At 49.9% G+C, this 22,134-nt stretch overlaps 1 protein-coding gene across 6 annotated transcripts in view; it reads left to right on the top strand.

Annotated features, from left to right (window-relative positions):
- Positions 1–1,740: 1,740 nt before the first annotated feature.
- LOC100348709 (tubulin alpha-3 chain-like) overlaps positions 1,741–22,134 on the top strand; it is a 26,186-nt gene continuing 5,792 nt past the window's right edge. Inside the window, exons 1-4 of one of the 6 annotated variants that reach the window (XM_089323472.1) lie at positions 3,471–3,616; positions 5,841–5,981; positions 20,948–21,170; positions 21,931–22,079. In XM_089323472.1, coding sequence (XP_089179598.1) covers positions 21,050–21,170; positions 21,931–22,079 — 270 coding nt within the window. In that variant the 5' untranslated portion in view covers positions 3,471–3,616; positions 5,841–5,981; positions 20,948–21,049. Of the gene's footprint in view, positions 3,617–5,840; positions 5,982–20,947; positions 21,171–21,930; positions 22,080–22,134 lie in introns of those variants that run through there. The other 5 variants (XM_089323473.1, XM_089323474.1, XM_089323470.1 and 2 more) reach the window with 5 other exon arrangements.

The following is a 22,134-nucleotide window of genomic DNA, read 5'->3' as shown; positions in this document are numbered from 1 at the left end:
AGTTATTAATGATTTATTTTTTAAAGATTTATTTATTTATTTCAAAGTCAGAGTTACACAGAGAGATAAGGAGAGGCAGAGAGAAAGAGGTCTTCCATCCACTGGTTCACCCCCCATTGGCTGCAACAGCCAGAGCTGCGCAGATCCAAAGCCAGGAGTCAGGAGCTTCTTCCAGGTCTCCCACACGGGCACAGGGGCCCAAGGACTTGGGCCATCTTCTACTGCTTTCCCAGGCCACAGCAGAGAGCTGGATCAGAAGTGGAGCAGCCAGGCCCTGAACCGGCGCCCATATGGATGCGGGTGCTTCAGGCACTGGCTTTAGCCACTATGCCACAGCACTAGCTCCTGTGCTATTTCTTATAAAGCAGAAGATGAAATTCTCAGATGAAAGATGTCACATCCTTATTCTCAAGGATGCGGAGACTTAGAAAACTCTGTGCAGATCTTATTAAAAATGACTTATGTTTGCAGCTTCCCCAGTGTTAGTTGCCTCTTCACAGCTTAGCAGTCTTGTTCAATTGAGTCAATGGTAATCTCTCCCTAGCTGTGGGGGATACATTCAAAGACCCCAGTGGATGCCTGACACAGTGGATAGTATCTAATCCTAATAAAAACCTATTATAAAGTTTAGTTTATAAATTAGGCACAGGCCGGCGCCACAGCTCACTAGGCTAATCCTCCGCCTAGCGGCACCGGCACACCGGGTTCTAGTCCCGGTCGGGGCGCCGGATTCTGTCCCGGTTGCCCCTCTTCCAGGCCAGCCCTCTGCTGTGGCCAGGGAGTGCAGTGGAGGATGGCCCAGGTGCTTGGGCCCTGCACCCCATGGGAGACCAGGAAAAGCACCTGGCTCCTGGCTCCTGCCATCGGATCAGCGCGGTGCGCCGGCCGCAGCGCACCGGCCGCGGCGGCCATTGGAGGGTGAACCAACGGCAAAAGGAAGACCTTTCTCTCTGTCTCTCTCTCTCACTGTCCACTCTGCCTGTCAAATAAAAAATAAATAAATAAATAAATAAATTAGGCACAATAAGAAATGAATAAGTAGCAATAAAATACAGCAATTATAATATACTGAAATAAAACTTATGTGAATGTAATCTCTCTCCAAACCTCTTTTTTAAAAAAGATTTGTTTGAAAGTCAGAGTGAGAGAGAGAGAGAGAGATTATCTTCCATCCTCTGGTTCACTCCCCAGATGGCCACAATGGCTGGGGCTGGGCCAGGCCAAAGCCAGGAGCCTGGAAATCCATCGGAGTCTCCCATGTGGGTGCAGGGGCCCAAGGACTTGGGTCATCCTTGGCTGCTTTCTCTGCATTAGCAGAGCGCTGGATTGGAAGTGAAGCAGCCAGGGCTCCCTTGAACTGGTGCTCATGTGGGATGCTGGCATCACAGGCAGTGGTTTAACCTGCTGAACCATGATGGCCCCCTCTCAAAATATCTTACTGTAAGTACTGTGCACTGGACACAAGGATGATTCATATTTTTGGGGGGCTTGTCTAGGATTTAGTCAGAATACTAAAAATGGTGCACAATTTAAAACTTACTGTTTCTGGGATTTTCTATTGAGTTTTTTCAGGCTGAATCCAAAATGTTGGTGCCTAGTGGTGGTACTAACTGTGAGGGGTTTGCTGAGTGCCAGGAATTACTCCAGGTGATGAGCTTGTCAATTGAAACAGAATGGCACATGAATTAAACACTGTGGATTGTGGGTTGGGCATTTGTCTCAGCAGTTAAGACGCCACTTGGCATACCTCCATCTCATAGCAGACTCCCTGGGTTCAAGTCCTGGTTACTTTATTTTCAATTTAGCTTCCTGCTAATGTGCACCCTGGGATGGGAAGCAGCCAGTGAAGGCTCAAGTACTTGGGTTCCAACTACCCAGGTGGGAGACCTGGATTGAGTTCCTGGCTCCTGGCTTCCACCTGGCTCAGCCCTCGTACTTGCAAGCATTCGGGCAGTGAACCAGTCAATGTTTCTCTCTGGGCCTTTCAAACAAAAACAAAATAAAATAAACACAAAAGAACACTGTGTTTCCAACAGCTTTGCCACCCAAACCTGTAAACGAATATATGAGTCCTGGATGGTAGCTCATACTGGCACTGACAGCTATAAAAGACAGTTACAGCCCAGACAGCAGTCGTAGTAAAAAGCCTCTGAGAAAAGGAAAGAATTTGGATGATTTGACATTATTAAAAACCAACTTAGAAAAAAAAAAAAAGCAGCAACTTAGAAAAGAGCAGACAGGGGAGAGGGCGCCACTGTGGTGTGGTGGGTAAAGCCGCTGCCTGCAGTGCTGGCATCTCACATGGGTGCCAGATCGAGTCCTAGCTGCTCCACTTCCGATCCAGCTCCCTGCTGTGGCCTGGGAAAGCAACAGAAGACGGCCCAAGTGCTTGGGCCCCTGCACCCACACAAGAGACCTGGAAGAAGCTCCTGGCTGCTGGCTTCAGATCAGCTCAGCTCTGGCTGTTGCGGCCATTTGGGGAGTGAATCAGCGGATGGAAGACCTCTCTCTCTCTCTCTGACTCTACCTCTCTAACTCTTTCAAATAAATAACATAAATCTTAAAAAAAAAAAAAGACAGGGACCCATTCAAGACCCAGCTGCTCCACCGCCAATCCAGGCCCCTACTAATGCACCTGGGAAAGCAGCAGAAGATGGCCCAAGCACTGGGGTCCCCGCCACCCACGTGGGAGACCCCAAACGCTCCTGGCTTCAGCCTGGCCCAGCCTTGGCAGTTGCAGTCCTTCGGGGGAGTAAACCAGGACAGAAAATCTCTTCCTCTAACTCTGCCTTTCACATAAATAAATACATCTTTTTTAGTAAGTAATTTTTATTTATTTGAGAATCAAGAGCTCTTGGTTCAGTCTTCAAATACCTGTAACAGCCAGGGCAGGACCAGGTGGGAGCCAGACGCTCAATCTGGTTCTCCCACAGGCACCTGAGCCATCCTGGGTGCCTCCCAGGGTGGGATTAGCAAGGAAGGACCGGAAGCGGAGGCGGACTCAATCCCAGGCACTCCACGGTGGGGTGGGGTGGGCGAGTGCCTATCCACTGCACCAAACGCCTGCCCCCTAAGGTGTTTTATGTCGATTTCCCCTCAGATCAGTGGCACGAAACAGGGTGGATGTTTCTTGCAGATTCTGTGTCCGTTCACCGAGGCGCGTGGGTGGTGCGGCTGACAGCGTCTCCCGCCTTCCACCTCGCCCTGAGTCACTCTGTGCCGTACACATTCCCCCGAAACAACCACTCCAATCTGCCTCGGTCGCCGTTCAACTTCCGCCCAGCAGAGAAAAACCAGACTCTTCGGTCCGGCCTCGGTCACATCGGCCCCCGCCGCTTCACGCCGAAGCAGCGTCTCCAACTTCCCGCCTAAAGTGGCAGCCAATCAGAAGGATGGCTTTGCCGGGCAGGGAAGATGGCCAATCACGATGGAGAGCCGGGCCTGCGACCCCCGCCCCCAGCAGTCAAAGAGCCAATGGCCGCTGAGCGAGCGGCGAGCCAGTCCGGACGCGGCACGCAGTACTTGAGCTCTGCAGTTGGGCCACACGCCCGCACGCCACACGCGTTGGAGCGAGCAGAGGTGAGGAGGCGGTGTGCGGCGAGCAGCGACCATCATGGTGCGTGGACGCCAGCGGGGCTGCTGGGACTTGGGAGCTCCGCAGGAGGCCGTGGACAGCGGCGAGGCGGTGGGGGGCACGGGGCCGTGGTGCTGCTGCGTGGGTTCTTCCCTGCAGGCCTTGTGTGTTTTGAGCGTGGGGGTCCAGTCCGCCCTGCGACCACGCAGCAGGCGGGGGCCCACTCTCTGCCCTTGGGCAGCGCCCCCGGCACGAGTGAGACGCCTTTTCCAGCCGCAACACATGTTGCCCTTAAAAAACAAATCTCTATGTGTAGTCTTTATGGTACTTGTGAGCTCCTTGCCACATGGGCGCTGTTTAAAACTTGATATAAAAACCAGGTGTTGGGGATCGCATCCTCCACTAGATAGGGTTTGTATGTGTTTAGACTTGCAATTGATTTTTAAAAGCAAACCCCAGCGCACGGGAATAGTTAGGTTTTGCACCCTTCCTGCACCAAAGGTAGCTCGCAGTATGCAGTGTGGCTTTTTACAATGCGCTAAAATAGCCCCGTGGGCGTCTCTTCCTTTCCGGCAGTGCTGTGTTCCAGGCACGGCTGTTTCACAGGTCTTTCACCCTGCCCACGATGGCTGGAGGATTTGGCTCTTTTCCAGTGTCTACACAGAAGGCTGCCTCAATGGGACCGGCATTTGGTGCCGTGGTTAAGATCCCGGCTGGGAAGCCAGCTGGTCAAGCCCCAGCTCGCAGGGCGGAAATCCCATATCTCAGGCCTGATTCCAGGCCGGGCTGCTCTGCTTCCCGTTCACCTGGGAAGGACTTTGCATGGTCCCAGTAGCCCCAGTTAACTAAAGCCAAAGACCAGTCATTTCAACCTTAACTAATTAATTTCCGTATTTTTAAGATTGATTTGAAAGGCAGAGTGAGAGAGAGAGAGATCTTCCATCCGCTGCTTCACTTCCCAGAACGGCTGCAACAGCCAAGGCTGGGCCAGGCTGGAGCCAGGAGCTTCATCCGGGTTTCCCATGTTTGTGCAGGGGACCAAGTACTTGAGCCATCTTCTGCTGCTTTCCCAAGGTCATTAGCAGGAAGCTGGATTGGAAGTGGAGCAGCTGGGACTCGAACCAGCGCCCATACGGGACGCTGGTCTCGCAGGCAGCTGCTTAACTAGCTACACCACAGCGCTTTCCCCTTCAGCCTCAATTTCTGCCCAAACTGCAATGTATAAAGTTTGGTAGCTTCCAGGTTTATTAAAAACATGTAATTCTGTTGTAACTCAGATTAACCCCTGTATTCTTCTGAAAAAAGTCGGTTTTGAGACTTCTCTTATTCTCATCCACACAGCACAGGCCCCTGCTGGCTTGTGGTGGTGGTGTTTTATCTGAACAACAGTGCTTTATTGATACAAAGGTTAGTTTAAATGGATACAAAATTGCCGTGTAAAGTATGTGTTTTCAAAATACTTTTCTGTAAGTAGAAATTCTCTTAGTAAAAGAGCAAAGGTGTATGTTTAGGTCTGGGGAGCACAAGGGACATGGTCACTGGTCCGAGCAGCCCCCCACCTGCGTCCCGTGGCCACCTGTCCCGCAAGCACTCACGTGACACAGGGACACACGCAGGGTTCGACACTCAGGTGGTGGTTTTTTAAGAGGAAAGTTATTCCAGGTGTGAAGAGAAAATCCTTCCACAGATGAAAGGAAGTTTAAAAATTAGAAGGGGCTGGCGCTGTGGCGTAGTAGGTTAAGTCTCCACCTGTGGTGCCGGTATCTCATGGGCGCTGGTTTGAGTCCCAGCTGCTCCACTTCCGATCAAGCTCCCTGCTAATGTGCCTGGGAAAGCAGTAGAAGATGGCCCAAGTGCTTGGGGCCCTGCACCCATTTGGGAGACTCAGAAGAAGCTTCTGGCTTCGGATCAGCCCAGCTCTGGCCATTTTGGCCATCCAAGGGGAGTGAGCCAGCGGATGGAAGATCTTTGTCTCTCCATCTCTGTAAGTCTTTTTTAAAAAAATTAGAACATTTTCCCATTTTTTGTTATTTTGAGCAAAAGCTTTGTCTTTACGAAGAAAATCCTGTGATTAAATAACTTTAGGAGAGAGACAGTTCAGTAATGGTTTGCTCAAGTTAAAATGCATCAATCAGGATTTCACAAGTGCAAGTACTTGGTCAAATCACTGTCCTCGAAGCATTTTTCTGGTCAGAGGAGGGGTGGAGGTGGTTTCTAAGAAAGTTATTCCAGATGTGAAGGTAAAATATCTAATCTTATCCCACAGATGAAAGGGAGTTTCAAAATGAGAAGGAAGCGGCTGGCGCTGTGGCATCGTAGATTAGGTCTCCACCTGTGGTGCTGGCATCCCATGTGGGCGCTGGTTTGAGTCCTGGCTGCTCCACTTCCCATCCAGATCCCTGCTAATGTGAGTTGCTGTGAATATAACCCGGAAGGACTCCTGCTGATCTCTGGGCAGTGTTGGACAGTCCTTGGTGTTCAAGTGATTTGTGTTCCGGAAACCTTAGCCATGGAAATTGGTAAACATCCTACTTCATGAACCCCAGAACCTCATTATAGAATTCATTAGCTCTGGAGAGTTTTGTCCTGAGAGCAACCTCTGCTGAAAGCTAAAGATACATACATACATATATATATAAATTTTTTTTGGCTCAGTACCCTAAGTTGGTTAGAGTCAGAATTAGACTGCCAGAAGAGACTTAGGTGCTGATCGTCCATTGCTAAGGATAAGGACAAAAGGAGAATATGCTAGGTTTCCACACTGTTGTGCTTAAGAGCTAGGAGATTGTAGTGCTAGCTTAAGCAATTATTTTATGTTATTTTCAAAGATTTATTTTATGTATTTCAAAGGCAGAGTTACAGAGGGAGAGAGGTCTTCCATTTGCTGGTTCACTCCCCAGATGGTCACATTGACCAGGGCTGGGCCAGGCCAGAACCAGGAGCTTCTTCTCAGTCTTCCAGGTGGGCTCAGGGATCCAAGTACTTGGGCCACCTGCTGCTGCTTTCCAAGTCACATTATCAGGGAGCTGGATTGGAAGTGGAGCATCTGGGACTCTAACCAGTGCCCACGTGAGATGCTGGCGACATAGGTGGCGACTTTACCCTCTACACCACAGCGGAGGCCCCTAGCAGTTATGTAATTTTTGTTTCTTTGAGAGAGATGTGCACATGCGCACACACACTCAGCGTGCTCCCATCTTGCTGATTCACTCCCCAAATGCCTGTAATGGCGCATACTCAGCCAGTTTGAGTCAAGGCAGCTGTGCTTCCATTATATCTCCCTGATGATGCGCCTGGGAGAGCAGCAGATGACGGCCCAAGTACCTGAGCCCCTGCCACCCATGTGGGAATCCCGGGTTCCAGGACTTGGTTCCTCCTTGTGGGAGACCCTGATGGAATTCCTGGCTCCTGGCTTCAGGCTAGGCTAGCCCTGACTAGTGCAGCAATTTGCTGAGGGAACCAGCAGATGGAAAGTCTCTCTTGCACTCTGCCTCTCCTTCTTTCTGTGTCTCTGTCACTCTGCCTTTTAAATAAATATTTAAGCAAAAAAAAAAAGGCCGGTGCCATGGCTCACTTTGTTAATCCTCCACCTGCAGCGCTGGCATCCCATATGGGCACCGGGTTCTAGTCCCGGTTGTTCCTCTTCCAGTCCAGTTGTCTGCTGTGGCCTGGAAAGGCAGTGGAGGATGGCCCAAATGCTTGGGCCCTGCACCCACATGGGAGACCAGGAAGAAGCACCTGGCTCCTGGCTTCAGATCGGCGCAGTGTGCCGGCCATAGCAGCCAATAGTGGGGTGAACCAGTGGAAGGAAGACCTTTCTCTGTCTCTCACTGTCTATAACTCTACCTGTCAAATAAAAAAAAAATTAAAAGAAATCCAACTACGAGAGCCATCACTGCTTCTTCCCAGGGTCTGCATTAGAAGGAAGCTAGAATTGAGCTGGATTACTGAAGCCAGGTACTCCAGTATGCTAGGACATTCTAACTGGCATCTTTTTCTTTTGTTAAAATATATTTTTATTTAAAAGGCAGGGTTATAGAGGGGGAGAGACAGGTAGGTATCTTCCATCTGTTGGTTCACTCTCCAGATGGCAGCGATGGCCAGGCTGAAGCCAGGAGCTTCACCTGGATTTCCCATGTGGGTGCAGGGGCCCAAGCACTTGGGCCATCTGCTGCTGCTTCACCAGGCACGTTAGCAGGGAGCTGGATTGGAAGTGGAGCATCTGAGATATGAACCAACGCCTTTACCAGATGCCAGCATCTCGGGCAGCATCTTTACCACTACACCACAACACTGGCACCAACTTCTTTTTCTTTTTGAAAGGCACAGTGACAGATTTTTTTAATATTTATTTGAAAGTCAGAGTTACACAGAGGAGAGGCAGAGAGAGAGAGGTCTTCCATCCACTGGTTCACTCCCCAATTGGCCGCAACCACCAGAGCTGCACTGATCCAAAGCCAGGAGCTGCTTCTGGGTCTCCAGTGGGTGCAGGGGCCCAAGGACTTGGGCCATCTTCTGCTTTCCCAGGCCTCAGCAGAGAGCTGGATCGGAAGTGGAGCAACCGGGACTAGCACTAGCACCTATATGGGATGCCGGCACTGCAGGAGGGGCTTTACCTGCTATGCTCAGCGCCGGCCCCAGTGACAGATTTTTCATCTTCTGATTGACTCCCCAAAAGCCTGCAGAATCCAGGGCTGGGCCAGGCCAAATCCAGGAGCCAGGAACTCTATGTGGGTCTCCCACAAGGAAGAACTAAGTCCTTGAATGTTGCTGTTGATTTCTCAACAATGTTGCAGTGGATTCCTTTCTGAGAGGAACAGCGTGGTGGGGGCAAGAGGCGGGGAGTCACCACACAGACCCGGGGAGTCGGGTGAAAGCAGGCTCGCCTGGCAGACTCGTTTATTTCTGTTGAAACTACATCTTATATAGCCAAGACCAGCCAATCTGGTCAAGGGGCGGCCTATGCCCCATCCAGTCATAGCCTGTTGCCAGGCAGTTTCCAAAGCCATCCAATCACAGCCTGTTGCCAGGCAGTTTCCAAAGCCATTCCTGAGTAACTAATGCTCGCTTGCCAGTGGCCACCTTGGCATGGCCCTCTCATTCCACCACACTTGAACCCAAGTGCTTGGCAGGGACCCAAGTATTAGAACCAGCACCTGCTGTCTCCCGGACTGCACATAGGAGGCTGGATCAGAAGCAGAGGTGGGACTCCATCCGCACACTCGGATATGGGATGCAGGGGTCTGAAGCATCAGCTCAAACTGCTGTACCACAATGCCCGTCCCCTGACTGGTATCTTAGCCACTGCATCGAATGCCTGCCTCATGGGTTAGGAAATTAGAAACAATTCAAAGTAGCTCAGATTTCTGAACTCAAATGTGATCATTGTGTGATGGGAAAAGAATATGAGTGGGCCTCAAATTCATGGAAAATTTGCTTTATATTTAAATTCATTTCCCATGAACTTTTGAAGTCCCCACATGTGCGCTCATCTAAAATTACCTAGATCATGTTGCTGGCCTTGTGTACAGGTGCCGGTTCCAGTCCCAGCTGCTCCATTGCTGATTAGCTCCCTGCTAATGCACCTGGAAAGCAGCAGAGGATGACCCAAGTTCTTGGGCTCCTAATACCCATGTGGGAGACCTGGAAAAGTCTCCTGGCTCCTGGCTTTGGTCTGGTCCAGTCCTGGCCATTGCAGCCATTTGAGTGAACCAGCAGATGGAAGATCTCCCTCTCACTTTTTTTTTGACAGGCAGAGTTAGACAGAGAGACAGAGAGAAAGGTCTTCCTTCCATTGGTTCACCCTCAAATGGCCACTACAGCTGGCGCACTGTGCTGATCTGAAGCCAGGAGCCAGGTGCTTCCTCCCTGTCTCCCATGTGGGTGCAGGGCCCAAGCATTTGGGCCATCCTCCACTGCCTTCCCGGGCCACGGCAGAGAGCTGGACTGGAAGAGGAGCAGCCGGGACAGGATCCGGTGCCCCAACTAAGACTAGAACCCGGGGTGCCAGCACCGCAGGAGGAGGATTAGCCTAGTGTGCCGCAGTGCCAGCCAATCTCTCACTCTATCTCTCTGACTTTCAAGTCAGAGATAAAGTCAAATTAAAGTCAAGTCAAATTAAAAAACTTGTAAAATTTTTCTATATCTGGGAAAGTGCTGTGTCACAGTGGGTTAACTGCAGCTGAAGAGCCCATATTGGGGTGCCAGTTAAGTTCTGACTATTCTGCTTCCAATCCAGCCCCAGCTGATGTGTCTGGGAAGGTAGCAGATGATGGCCCAAGTCCTTGGGTCCCTGCCACCCAGGTGGGAGACCCAGATGGAGTTCTTGGCTCATCTTTAGCTTAGCTCAGCCTGAGCTGTTATAGGTATTTGGGGTATGACCCAGCAGATGGCAAATCTGTCTCTACCTCCTCTCCTTTTTAAAGCTTTATTTATTTTTAAAGATTTATTTTATTTATTTGAAAGAGTTACAGGGAGAGGTAGAGACAGAGAGGTCTTCCATCTGCTGGTTCACTCCCTAATGGCCGCAACCGCCGGAGCTGTGCAGATCCAAAGCCAGGAGCTTCTTCTGGGTCTCCCACATGGGTGCAGGGGCCCAAGGACTTGGGCCATCTTCTACTGCTTTCCCAGACAACAGCAGAGAGCTGGATTGGAAGAGGAGCAGCTGGGACTAGAATCTTCGCCCATATGGGATGCCAACACTTCAGGCCAGAGCTTTAACCTGCTGCGCCATGGCACCAGCCCTGATTTATTTATTTGAAAGAGTTACACAGAGAGGTCTTCCATCCAGTAGTTCACTCCCCAGATGACCACAACAGCCAGAGCTGTGCCGAACCGAAGCCAGGAGCCAGGCGCTTCTTCCAGGTTTCCCATGCAGATGCAGGAGCCCAAGGACTTGGGCCATGTTCTACTGCTTTCCCAGGCCAAAGCAGAGCTGAATTGGAAGTGGAACAGCTGGGACTCAAACTGGCGCCCATATGGGATGCTGGCACCACAGGCGGTGGCTTTACCTGCCACACTACAGCACCTGCTCCTCCCTCTATTTCTCTCTTGCTGTGCCTTTGATTTTTTTATTTTTAAAATTTATTTTGACAGGCAGAGTTAGACAGTGAGAGAGAGAAAGGTCTTCCTTCAGTTGGTTCACCCCCCCCAAATGGCCACCACGGCCGGCGCTGCACCGATCCGAAGCCAGGAGCCAGGTGCTTCCTCCAGGTCTCCCATGCGGGTACAGGGCCCAAGCACTTGGGCCATCCTCCACTGCCTTCCCAGGCCACTCTTGCTGTTCTTTTGAAATCTTTTAAAAATTATCTTGATCAGCTGGCGCCGTGGCTCATTTGGCTAATCCTCTGCCTGGGGCATCAGGTACAAGTCCGGGTTACTCCTCTTCCAGTCCAGCTCTGTGCTGTGGCCCAGGAAGGCAGTGGAGGATGGCCCAAGTGCTTGGGGTCCTTGCACCCGCATGGGAGACCTGGAGGAAGCACCTGGCTCCTGGCTTTGGATCAGTGCAGCGCCGGCTGTAGCGGCCATTAGGGGAATGAACCAACAGAAGGAAGACCTTTCTGTCTCTCTCTCACTGTCTATATCTCTGTGTCTCTCACTGTCTAACTCTGCCTGGTAAAAAATTTAAAAAATTATCTTGATCATGATGTGGCCATTTTGCCTGCCTATTTCACTTTTCTGTTCCTGTCTTTTTGAACTTTGGTAGCATGTTCAAGGAGTTTCCACTTCGTGTGTTGTCAGATTTGTTGGCATAAAGTTCCTAATATTCCTTTATCCTTTTAATATCGTATCAGCGGTGATATCCTTGTTCTCTTTCCTGGTTGTGGACATCAGTTGCTTAGCTTTTTCTGGCTAACAGTTTATCACTTTAATTGTTCTGCTCAAAAAATCCAACTTCTAGTTATCACTGATTTTCTGTATACATTATTTTCTATTTAGTTTATTGCTTGATTTGGTATTTGATTTTCCAAGGTGCTTAGGTAGCTGATTTCAACATTTTTAAAAGGATGTTTGTGTCTGCATTCCTGAGGAGTACTGAGCTGTGGTTTCTTTTGTCTTTGCTTTTGGCATGAGGGCAATGCTGGCCTGACGAAATGAGTTGGAAAGTGTTTTTTCCCTTTCTGTTTTCAGGAAGAATTTTATAGACAATCATTAATCCTTAGACCTTTTAAACTTCTCTTTGAAGTTTAACTTTTGGCTTCTAGGTTTCTTAAGCGCCACACGTTTTGGATGTGCTTTTGTTTCCATTCCATTCGAGACTTCAGGGACAGGAGTGGTGGTGCAGTGGGTTAGGCTGCCACCTGGGATGCGTGCACCCCGTATTGGAGTGCCTGGTGAGTCCTGGCTCCTGCGTCTGGGAGGCAGCAGGTGGTGACCCAAGTTCTTGGACCCCTGCCATCCCTGTGGGAGACCCAGGTAGAGTTCTGTGCCTCTGGCTTCAGCCTGACCCAGGCCCAGCTGTTGGTGGGCATTTGGGGAGTGAACCAGGGGAGGGAAGATTGCCCTCTCTGTGTCACTCTGCCTTTCAAACAGAGGAAAAGCGATCAGTAAACATTTAGAAAAGACCTTTTAGTATGCCATGTTACCAGTTTCTAAATATTTGAATTTTGTAGATATCTGCTGTTACAGATTTGAGTTAATTCTAGTATTCAGAAAGCATATCTTTGAAATTTTCTGATACTTCCGGTCAGTGGACAGTGTGGTCTATTTTAGTAAATGGCCCCTGTACACATGAGAAGAGTGTATTGTGCTGCTGTTGGGCAGAGTGTTCTAGAAACGTCAGGTCCGTGTTGACAGTGTCTACATCACCTAGATCCTTTCTGATCCTGCTTGTCCTGTCAGTAACTGAGAGGCGAATGTTCAGATCTTTAACTGATGGTGGATTCTCTGTCTCCCTGCAGTTCTGCCAGTGTTTGCTTTGCATGTTTTCAAGTCCTGCATCTTAAAGCTACAGATAAAATGCATAAGTACTTAGAACTATTAGGCTTGCTGTTGGATGAACCCCTTTAGCATTATAAAATGACCCTCTTTTCCGTGGCAAACTTCTTTAACTCTCCTTGGGTTGGGCATTTAGCAAAGGGGTTCAAGAGGCCAGTTGAAACATCCGTGTCCCATACTGGAGTTCCTGGCTTTGAGGGGTGAGGCGCCTGACTGCAGCTTCCTGACGATGCCAACCGTGGGAGGCAGCAGTGAAGGCTCAAGCCACTGGACTCCCGGCCACCCACATGGGAGACCTGGGCTGTATTCTCAGCTCCCGGCTTCAGCCTGGCTCAGACCCAGCCTTTGTGGGTGTTGGGGAGTGAACCAGGAAATGGGAGTTCTATCTCAAATAAGTATGTCTATACGCATGATTAAAAAAAAAATATTTTGCTACTATAAACCACTCTAGGTTTCCTTTGATTTAGTGTTAACATGGCATCTCTGTCCTATCTCTGGGTTTCTTGAAGTGTTTTGTGTCGTCTTGCTTTTTTTTATCTATCTGAACCTGTATCTTAACTAGGCATTTAATTTTAATTTATAAAGGTATTTAATGTGCTGGTTGGTATGATTGGGTTTAGGCCTACCAGATGTGGCCGTCCTGTGGTTATGCTGCTGCCAGCATCGCTGTCAGAGTGCTGGATTGAGTCCTCAGCTGCCCGTTTCCAGGCCAGCTTCCTGCTAAGCACCTGGGAAAGCAGCAGAAGATGGAGTAAGTACTTGAGCCCTTGCCATCCATGTGTGAGACCAGGATGGAGCTCTTGTCTCTTGGCTTTGGTCAGGCTCTGACCTGGTTGTTGTGGCCATTTGGGGAGTGAACAAGCAGATCAAAGATAGCTGTTTCTCTCTCATATCTCTGCTCTCTGTCACTCTGCCTTTCAAATATATGAATAAATAATCTACCAAATTGCTGTTTTCTATTTACCCCTTTTGATCTACTTTTCCTGTATTTCTTTTGATAGATTTTCAATTTATTTGAAAGAGATAGTGAGAGGATGGAAGATCACCCTCTTACTACTTAAATGCTCACAACAACCAGGACTAGGTCAGGCCAAAGACAGGAGCCCAGAGCGCAATCTGAGTATCCCACGTGGGTGGCAGGGATCCAGGTTCCTGAGCCATCACCTGCTGCCTCCCAGGGTGTGCATCAACAGGAAGCTAGATCAGAAGTGGGGAACCAGGACGGGAACCGGGCACTCCAGTATGAGATGCTGTGGTCCCAGGTGGCAGCTTGACTGCTGTGCCAAATGCCTGCCCCTGAATAAATTATTTTCATGATTCCATTTTTCTTTATTTCCTTCATTTTTTTTAGTGGTTGCTTTGGGGATTATGCCATATTTTCAATTTATCACAGTCTGCTTTCAAGTTACATTATACTATATTTAAAAATATGTACTTATGCGGCCGACGCCGCAGCTCACTAGGCTAATCCTCCGCCTGTGGCGCCGGCACCCCGGGTTCTAGTCCCGGTCAGGGTGCCGGATTCTGTCCCAGTTGCCCCTCTTCCAGGCCAGCTCTCTGCTGTGGCCAGGGAGTGCAGTGGAGGATGGCCCAAGTGCTTGGGCCCTGCACCCCATGGGAGACCAGGAAAAGCACCTGGCTCCTGGCTCCTGCCATCGGATCAGCGCGGTGCGTCGGCCGCAGCACACCGGCAGCGGCGGCCATTGGAGGGTGAACCAGTGGCAAAAGGAAGACCTTTCTCTCTTTCTCATTGTCCACTCTGCCTGTCAAAAAAAATTACTTATGGGGCCAGCACTGTGATGTAGTGAGTAAAGCTGCTGCCAGCAGTGCTGGCATCCCATATGGACACCGGTTCATCATGGCTGCTCCACTTCCAATCCACTCTCTGCTATGGCCTGGGAAAGCAGTGGAAAATGGCCCAAGTCCTTGGGCCCCTGCACCCACATGGGAGACCCCAAGAGGTTCCTGGCTTCGGATTGGTGCAGCTCTGGCCGTTGAGGCCATCTGGTAGTGAACCAGTGGATGGAAGATTCTCTCTCTCTGCCTCTGCCACTCTGTAACTGTCTTTCAAATCTTTAAAAACACAAACAAAAAACATCCTCTTTGTGACCCACAAAACCATCGCCACAGTCAGAATAACGAGCATATAAGCACCCCAGAAAGTTTCCTGGGGCCGCTTTGCCAGCCCTCCCACCCTCACCACTCAGTCCCTAATCTGCTTTTCTGTATTTTATATAAATAAAATCAGAGTTCTTTGGTTTGGATTTTTAAGATTTATTTACTTGAAAGAGTTACAGAGAGGAGAGGCAGAGAGAGAGAGAAGAAAGATCTTCTATCTGCTGTCCCACTCCCCAGATGGCCGCAATGGCCGGAGCTGCGCCGATCCGGAGCCAGGAGCTTCTTCCAGGTTTCCCACATGGGTGCAGGGGCCCAAGCACTTAGGCCATCCTCTACTGCTTCCTCAGGCCACAGCAGAGAGCTGGATCGGAAGTGGAGCAGCCGGGACTCAAATCAGCACCCATATGGGATGCTGGCACTTTAGGCCAGGGCTTTAACCCACTGCGCCACAGCACCAGCCCCTGGTTTGGATTCTTTCATTCACTGTAATATTTTGAGATTCACCTGTGTATTCGCATGTATCAACGTGGTTCCTTTTTATTGCTATTTCTGCCATTTTTCAAAAATTGCAGTGAAATCTACTTGCCATAAAATTTACTTTCAAGAAATTCACATAGCCTTAACCACATGCATGTGTTACATAACCATCACCACTATTTTCAAAACTTTTTCCTCATCTTCAAATCCTTTCTTTATAATTTGCTGTTAATCCCACCCATTATACTTTTAACTTCAGACAATGTAATTTTTAAAGATTTGTTTATTTGAAAGGCAGAGTTAGAGAGGCAGAGGCAATGAGACCAAGAAAGGTCTTCCATCCATTGGTTCGCTCTCCAGATGGCTGCAATGGCCGGAGCTGGGTCGATCCAAAGCCAGGAGCCAGGAGCTTCTTCTGGGTCTCCCTCAAGTGCAGGGGCCCAAGGATTTAGGTCATCTACCACTGCTTTCCCAGGCTATAGCAGAGAGATGGATTGGAAGTGGAGTAGCCTGGACTCAAAACAACACCCATATGGGATTCCAACACTGCAGGTGGCGGCTTTACCTGCTGCACCACAGTGCTGGCCTATGTATTTTTTTTTTTTAAAGATTTGTTATTTATTTGAAATACTGAGTTACTCAGAGAGGTGGATACATGGAGATAGAGAGGTCTTACATCTGTTGGTTCACTCCCCAGATGGCCAAAAAGGCTGGAGCTGATCTGAAGCCAGGAGCCAGGAACTTCTTCTGGGTCTCCCACACGGGTGCAGGGGCCCAAGCTTTTCCCAGGTGCATTAGCAGGGAGCTGGATCGGAGTAGAGCAGCCAGGACCTGAACCAGTGCCCATATGGGATGCCTACATGCAGGCTGGGTCTCTAACCCACTGCACCACAGCGCTGGCCCTAATGTACTTTTTAATCATTAAAGTGTATTTAGTTATTACTTTGATTTGCTTTTTAATATCAAACATACTTATTTTTACCATGCTCATTGTTTTTCTCTACCATGCTGAACAAATGGGTATATGAAATACTTAAATATCTTTTCTAATTCTATCATTTGTGTCTTTCTGAGACTGTATTGTTTTTTCCTAGGCATTATAGTCACATTTTCTGGCTTTATTAAATAAATGCCTACCTGGTATTAGGTTTGATTCGATACCGACATCATGAATTTTACATGATTGGTGCTAGATTGTTCTGGTGTCCTTTTAAATATTTTAAGTGCTTTTTTTTCTGGGATACAATTCATGTGCCAGGATCCTTTTGAGGCTTGCTCCTGTGAGGTCAGAGCAGCAGCAGCTCAGGTCTCATTTGGCCCCACCGCCCAGGGTTCCATTCAGTGCTTTGGGAGTCCGGAGGACTCCCTCCTTCCAGGACTGATGGCAGCCTCGGCTGTTCCCCGCCAGTGTGAGTTCTGGGCAGACTCGGTAATGGGTGCGAGCATCCCTTTTAGTAGCACTGTGCCAGAGGCCTGCCCTGGAAATGGTGTTTACTGAGATGAGAGCTTACTAAAGAAATGTACAATTGGGGGGTGAGTGTTTAGCAGTAAAGATGCCGGTTAACAAGCCCGTGTCCCACATCAGAGTATGCAGGTTCTAAACCCAGTTCTGGCTTCTGACTGCTGAGTCCTGACTCGTGCAAACCCTGAGAGGTAACTGGACTCCTGCTGCCCACAGAGGAGATCTGGATTGAGTTTCTGCTCCTAGGCAGTTGTGGAGTGAACCAGGACATGGGAGTTCACTGTCTCTTTAGTCTCTTTTAAAAACTTATTTGAAATTAGAGTTACTTAGTTGAAACACAGACTTACAGGGAGAGAAGGGGAAAGATAGAGATCTTCCATCCGCTGGTTTGCTCCCCAAAAGGCCGCAACAGCCATGGCTGGGCCAGGCGGAAGCCATGAACCAGGAGCTTCATCCAGGTCTCCTACATGGGTAGCAGGGGCCTAAGGACTTGGGCCATCTTCACTGCTTTCCCAGGCGCGTTAGCAGGGAGCTAATCAACAGTGGAGCAGCTGGGACTCGAACCAGTGCCCAGATGGGATGCTGGAATTTCAGGCGGTAGCTTATGCATTATGCCACAGCCCTGGCCCCTTCAGTAAATCTTTTAAAGATTTATTTATTTATTTGAAAGACAGAGAGGCAGAGAGAGAGGTCTTCCATCTGCTGGTTCACTCCCCAGATGGCCACAGTGGCTGGAGCTGTGCCAATCCAGAGCCAGGAGCCTCCTCGAGGTGTCCCACACAAGTGCAGGGGCCAAAGCACTTGGGCCATCTTTCACCGCCCTCCCAGGACACAGCAGAGAGCTGGATTGGAAGTGGAGCAGCCGGGACTCAAACTGGCGCCCACCCTGGGAAGGCAGCAGAGGATGGCCCGAGTATTCCAGCTACCCATGTGGGATACCTGGAATAAAGTTCCTGGCTCCTGGCTTTGGCTTAGCTCAGTCTTAGATGTGGCAGCCATTTGGGGTGTGAACCAAATCCTTCTCTCTAACTGCCTTTCAAATAAATACATACATCTTTCTGTCTGCCTTTTCAAATAAATACTTTTTTAAAAATAAAGAAGCCAACACTGGCACCATCTAGTCCCGGCTGCTCCACTTCTGATCCACCTCCCTGGTAATGGCCTGGGAAAGCAGTAGAAGATGGCCCAAGTGCTTGGGCCCCTGCACCCGCGTGGGAGACCTGGATGAAGCTCCTGGCTTTAGTCTGACCCACCCCTGGGCATTGCAGGCATTTTGGGGAGTAAGCCAGCAGATCGAAGCTCATTTTCTTTTTCTCCCTCTCTCGACTCTGTTAGAGATTTATTTATTTATTTATTTGAAAGGCAAAGTAAAATCTAAAATTGACCCAGGTGAGGGTCTCAATGGTAATTTATAGTGACTGTCTTGAAAGCAAAGAATAATTTTCCCGAATGCTCTGATTAGAGATGGAAATGGATGTTCTCCATCCCCATTTTATAAATGAAGAAATTGGATTTATAGATGTCACAGATCTTACTTTGATGTTACTGGGGCAAGCTGAGTAGAATGCCAAATAAGGCACCTTGTGAAATACACGGTACCCGGATTTAAGTGTAAGGCAAAATGATCTGTCTTTTCCTCTCTCCTAACTCTGCCTTATAGATAAATGAGTAAGTTATTTAAAAAGTAATATGGATTCAAAATGGTGTCGTTAAGTAGACTAAGGGTTTTTCCCTGAATGGTGGTGGATTCCTCCCTTGGAGGAGTGAGTTCCCTTGTATTGGAGAGCTTTCTGTGGGCTGGCATGGCACAGTGGGTTCAGTTTCCACTAATAACCCCAGCACCCCATACTGGAGCCACCAGTTCAAGTTCTGGCTGCTCAGCTCTCTGCCAAACGGCCTGGGAAACCAGTGGAAGATGGTCCAAGTACTTGGGCCGCTGCCACCCCTGTGGGAGACCAGCATGCAGTTCCTGGCTCCTGGCTTTGGCCTGGCCCTGCCCTGGCTGTTGCAGCCATTTGGGGAGTGAACAAGTGAATGGAAGATCTTTGTTCTCTGTGTCTTTCAAGTAGATAGAATTTGTTTTAAAAAAACAATGTTTTTCTACTTTAAAAAAATGCTTTCTTCTGAGTATTGATAATCATTATGTTGATATTTGAATGCCTCTGCAGACTGATATTTGCTGCAAATACAGTAGGAAATAGGACTTCAAGTTCTTAGGATTGTAGATTAGAATTGAATGGGTGAGCACCTCAAATTTGATGTGATCTGAGTATTTGTGGTTTACAATATCCACAAGTCGGGGTGGATATTTGATCCAGCAATTAAGATGTTACTTGGGACACCCACATTCCATATTAGTGTCTGGGTTTGAGTCCTGCCTGAGCTCCCAATTCCAGCTTCGTGCTAATGCACTCCCTGGAGGCAGCAGATGTCCCAAGCACTTCCGTCAGTGCCTTGCACAAGGGAGATGTGAATTGAGTTCCGGGCTCCTGGCTTTGCCTGCCTCCCAGCCCTGGCTGTTGCAGGCATTTGGAGAGTGAACAAGTGGATGGAAGATCTACCTCTGTTCTCTGTTTCTGTCCCTCCTCTGCCTTTCAAATATTTTTTAAAATGGGGCGGGCACTGTGGTGTGGCGGGTAACCAGCCACCCTCTTCAGTGCCAACATCCTGTATGGGCGTTAGTTTGAGACCTGGCTGCTCTGGTTCTGATCCAGCTCTCTGCTGTGGCCTAGGAAAGCAGCAGAAGATGGCCCAAATCCGTGGGCCCCTGTACCTGTGTAGGAGACCCAGAAGAAGCTCCTGGCTTCGGATCAGCCTAGCTCTGGCCGTTGCAGCCATCTTGGGTGAACCAGCAGATGGAAGACCTCTCTTCATCTCTGCCTCTCCTCTCTCTGTATAACTTTCTCTTTCAAATAAATAAAAGCATTTTAAAAATAAAATTGAATAAATCACTAGTGTATGTCCAGTCAGGCTCCTGGCAGGAAACAGGTGGTCCATTCAAAATGGGTGCCTTGAGAAGCTAAGCAGCATAGATATGGATAGGGTCAAACCATGAGGGCAGGCGTTTATTCTTGGGCTGAAGATACCAGTTAGGGCATTCATGTCCCACGCTGGAGTGCCTGGCTGGAGTCCAACCTGGTCTGTGCTTCTGATTCAGCTTCCTGCTACTACACCTGGGAAGCTGTAGGTGATGCCCAGATGCTGGGGTTTCTAGCCAGCGTGAAGAGATCCAAGTGGAGGTCCTGGATCCTGGATTCCCCCTGGTCCAGCCCTGGCTGTTGGAGGCTTTTGGGGGATGAACCAGTGGAGGGGAGATGTTTCTCATCTCTGCCTTTCAAATAAATAAAAATAAGTAAGAGTCATAACATAAGAAAGCATCAGAGGACAGTTCTGGGTCCCAGCATGCCTCGTGCCTGGAGCCGTTGCGCTCCTGGGCTTGAAGAGGTTGGAGGAGGAAGTAGTTACTAGCAGTTGAAGGCAGCTGTGTGAAGAGTGCCAAATGCTGAGGACTGGGCTTTGATGAAGGTTCTCAGTGAGTCCCAGCCTGTATGTAGGGAGGGAGCCAGGGACCAGGCCCCTGACCACACTGTCTGGTCGGCTGCTGCTGCCTATATGAGGCCAGAGGCCAGGGACGCCCTCTGATGCTGACCACATATGTCAGCCTCCCAAAGCACACAATGGGATTGAAACGACAGACTGGATGTGGAAGGGCGGGCGAGTGGCAGACACATAGTGACCACGTGGGACCTTGCCCATTCTCTCTCTCCCAATTCATATGATCTTATCTTTTGATCAGGCACAGTGTATTCAGAGAATTACTGTGGCTGGCCATAACAATGAGCTCATCTATTTTTGAAAGATTATTTGAGAGAAAGAGGGAGGGAGATTTTCCATCTGCTGGTTTATTCCCCATATGGCTGCAACAGCCAAGGCTGAAGCCAGGAGCAGTAGCTTCATCCAGGTCTCCTCTGAGGGAGACAGGAGCCCAAACTTGGGTCATCTTCCACTGCTCTTCCCAGGCTGTTAGCAAGGAGCAGAATCGGAAATGGAGCAGCTGGGACGGGAGATGTTGCAGGCAGCGGCGTTACCTGCTGTGCCACAGTGCTGGCCCCGGGGATTCATTGGTGATGTCACATGGCCACTGACTTTTAAAATAATGTGATTTTTGTGTGATGGCAGACATTTAGGTTCTAGGGCTAACTCTGGCACTTAATAGCTAGGGTGAGCAAGGATACAAGGGTGACCTAACCATTGTAGAAAATAAAAGTTGAAAAAGCCCTAGAAACTGAAGCGTTATGCACTATGAAAGGGTTTCACCTGCCCTATAGCGCAGCTTGCCTGACAATGAGCGAGTTTCACGTTTATGTTCTGGTTCCCAGCGCGAGTGTATCTCTATCCACGTGGGGCAGGCGGGCGTCCAGATCGGCAACGCCTGCTGGGAGTTGTACTGCCTTGAACATGGCATTCAGCCCGACGGACAGATGCCAAGTGACAAAACCATCGGTGGCGGTGATGACTCGTTCAACACGTTCTTCAGTGAGACGGGGGCGGGCAAGCACGTGCCCAGAGCCGTGTTTGTGGACCTGGAGCCCACGGTGGTCGGTAGGTGCTCGGGCACCGGAGGTGGGACGCCCGGCGTGGGCTCCCCTGCAGAGAGAACGGCTGCGGGAGCCCATGCTGTTGTTGAGTGAGAACCGAAAGGCTCACGATGCACAGTCTGACTGTGCGACTCGGCAGCCCCTGACCCACAGCTGCTCTGCCGGCACACGGTGGGCCGCGGAGAGATGTGCCGGGGGCTGCCTCGGCCTTGGTCGGTGGCTTCTGCAGACCCCGTGTGTGCTGGTTCCCTCCCTGCCGCCGTGCTCTGTGTGCTGGTGCGTGAGTCCTGAGGTGCATCTCCCACGTGACAAGGTCAGCATAGAGCATTCGTGTGGTTCTCCCAGCTTAGAGCCCAAGGTCGTGTGAAGGAGAGCTGCCGAGAGATGGGTGTGCCAGGGGACGACAGTGTCACAGCCTGGGGGGCCCAGAGCACCTGGGCAACCCCGACAGGACTGCCCAGCCAAAGCCACACTGACCTGGGCACTGCCCAGTTTTAAATTATTCCTTGAAAGAAAGCGGTCCCCGTGTGAGGGGGGAGAGCTGCTGTCCCTTCACAGCAGCAGGGAACTCTGGGATTCCTTCGGTGAGTTGACTCACCCGCTGAGATCCATGAATTGTGTGGGTGGTTTTGCATCACAGACGTTTTCTGAGACACTTGGGCCGTGGGGGCTACAGGGCACAGCGTGTGCTGTGTGGAACTAGCAGGGCCGGCCGCGCCGTCTCGGTGAGTACAGCAGGCCCCGCCTCCCTGGTGTCTCTGCAGACGAAGTGCGCACGGGCACGTACAGGCAGCTGTTCCACCCGGAGCAGCTGATCACCGGGAAGGAAGACGCGGCCAACAATTACGCCAGGGGCCACTACACCATCGGCAAGGAGATCGTGGACCTGGTGCTGGACCGCATCCGCAAACTGGTAGGGGGCGCCCTCGTCCCGCACAGCCTTGGGTTGGCAGGGGAGGTCGCTCCCC

The sequence above is a fragment of the Oryctolagus cuniculus genome, chromosome 21, assembly GCF_051225735.1.
Source record: "Oryctolagus cuniculus isolate XC-2025 breed Fujian yellow rabbit chromosome 21, ASM5122573v1, whole genome shotgun sequence".
In the NCBI taxonomy this organism is placed as follows: domain Eukaryota; kingdom Metazoa; phylum Chordata; class Mammalia; order Lagomorpha; family Leporidae; genus Oryctolagus; species Oryctolagus cuniculus.
The sequence above is the reverse complement of the archived record's forward strand: the minus strand, read 5'-3'. Positions and strand labels throughout refer to the sequence as shown.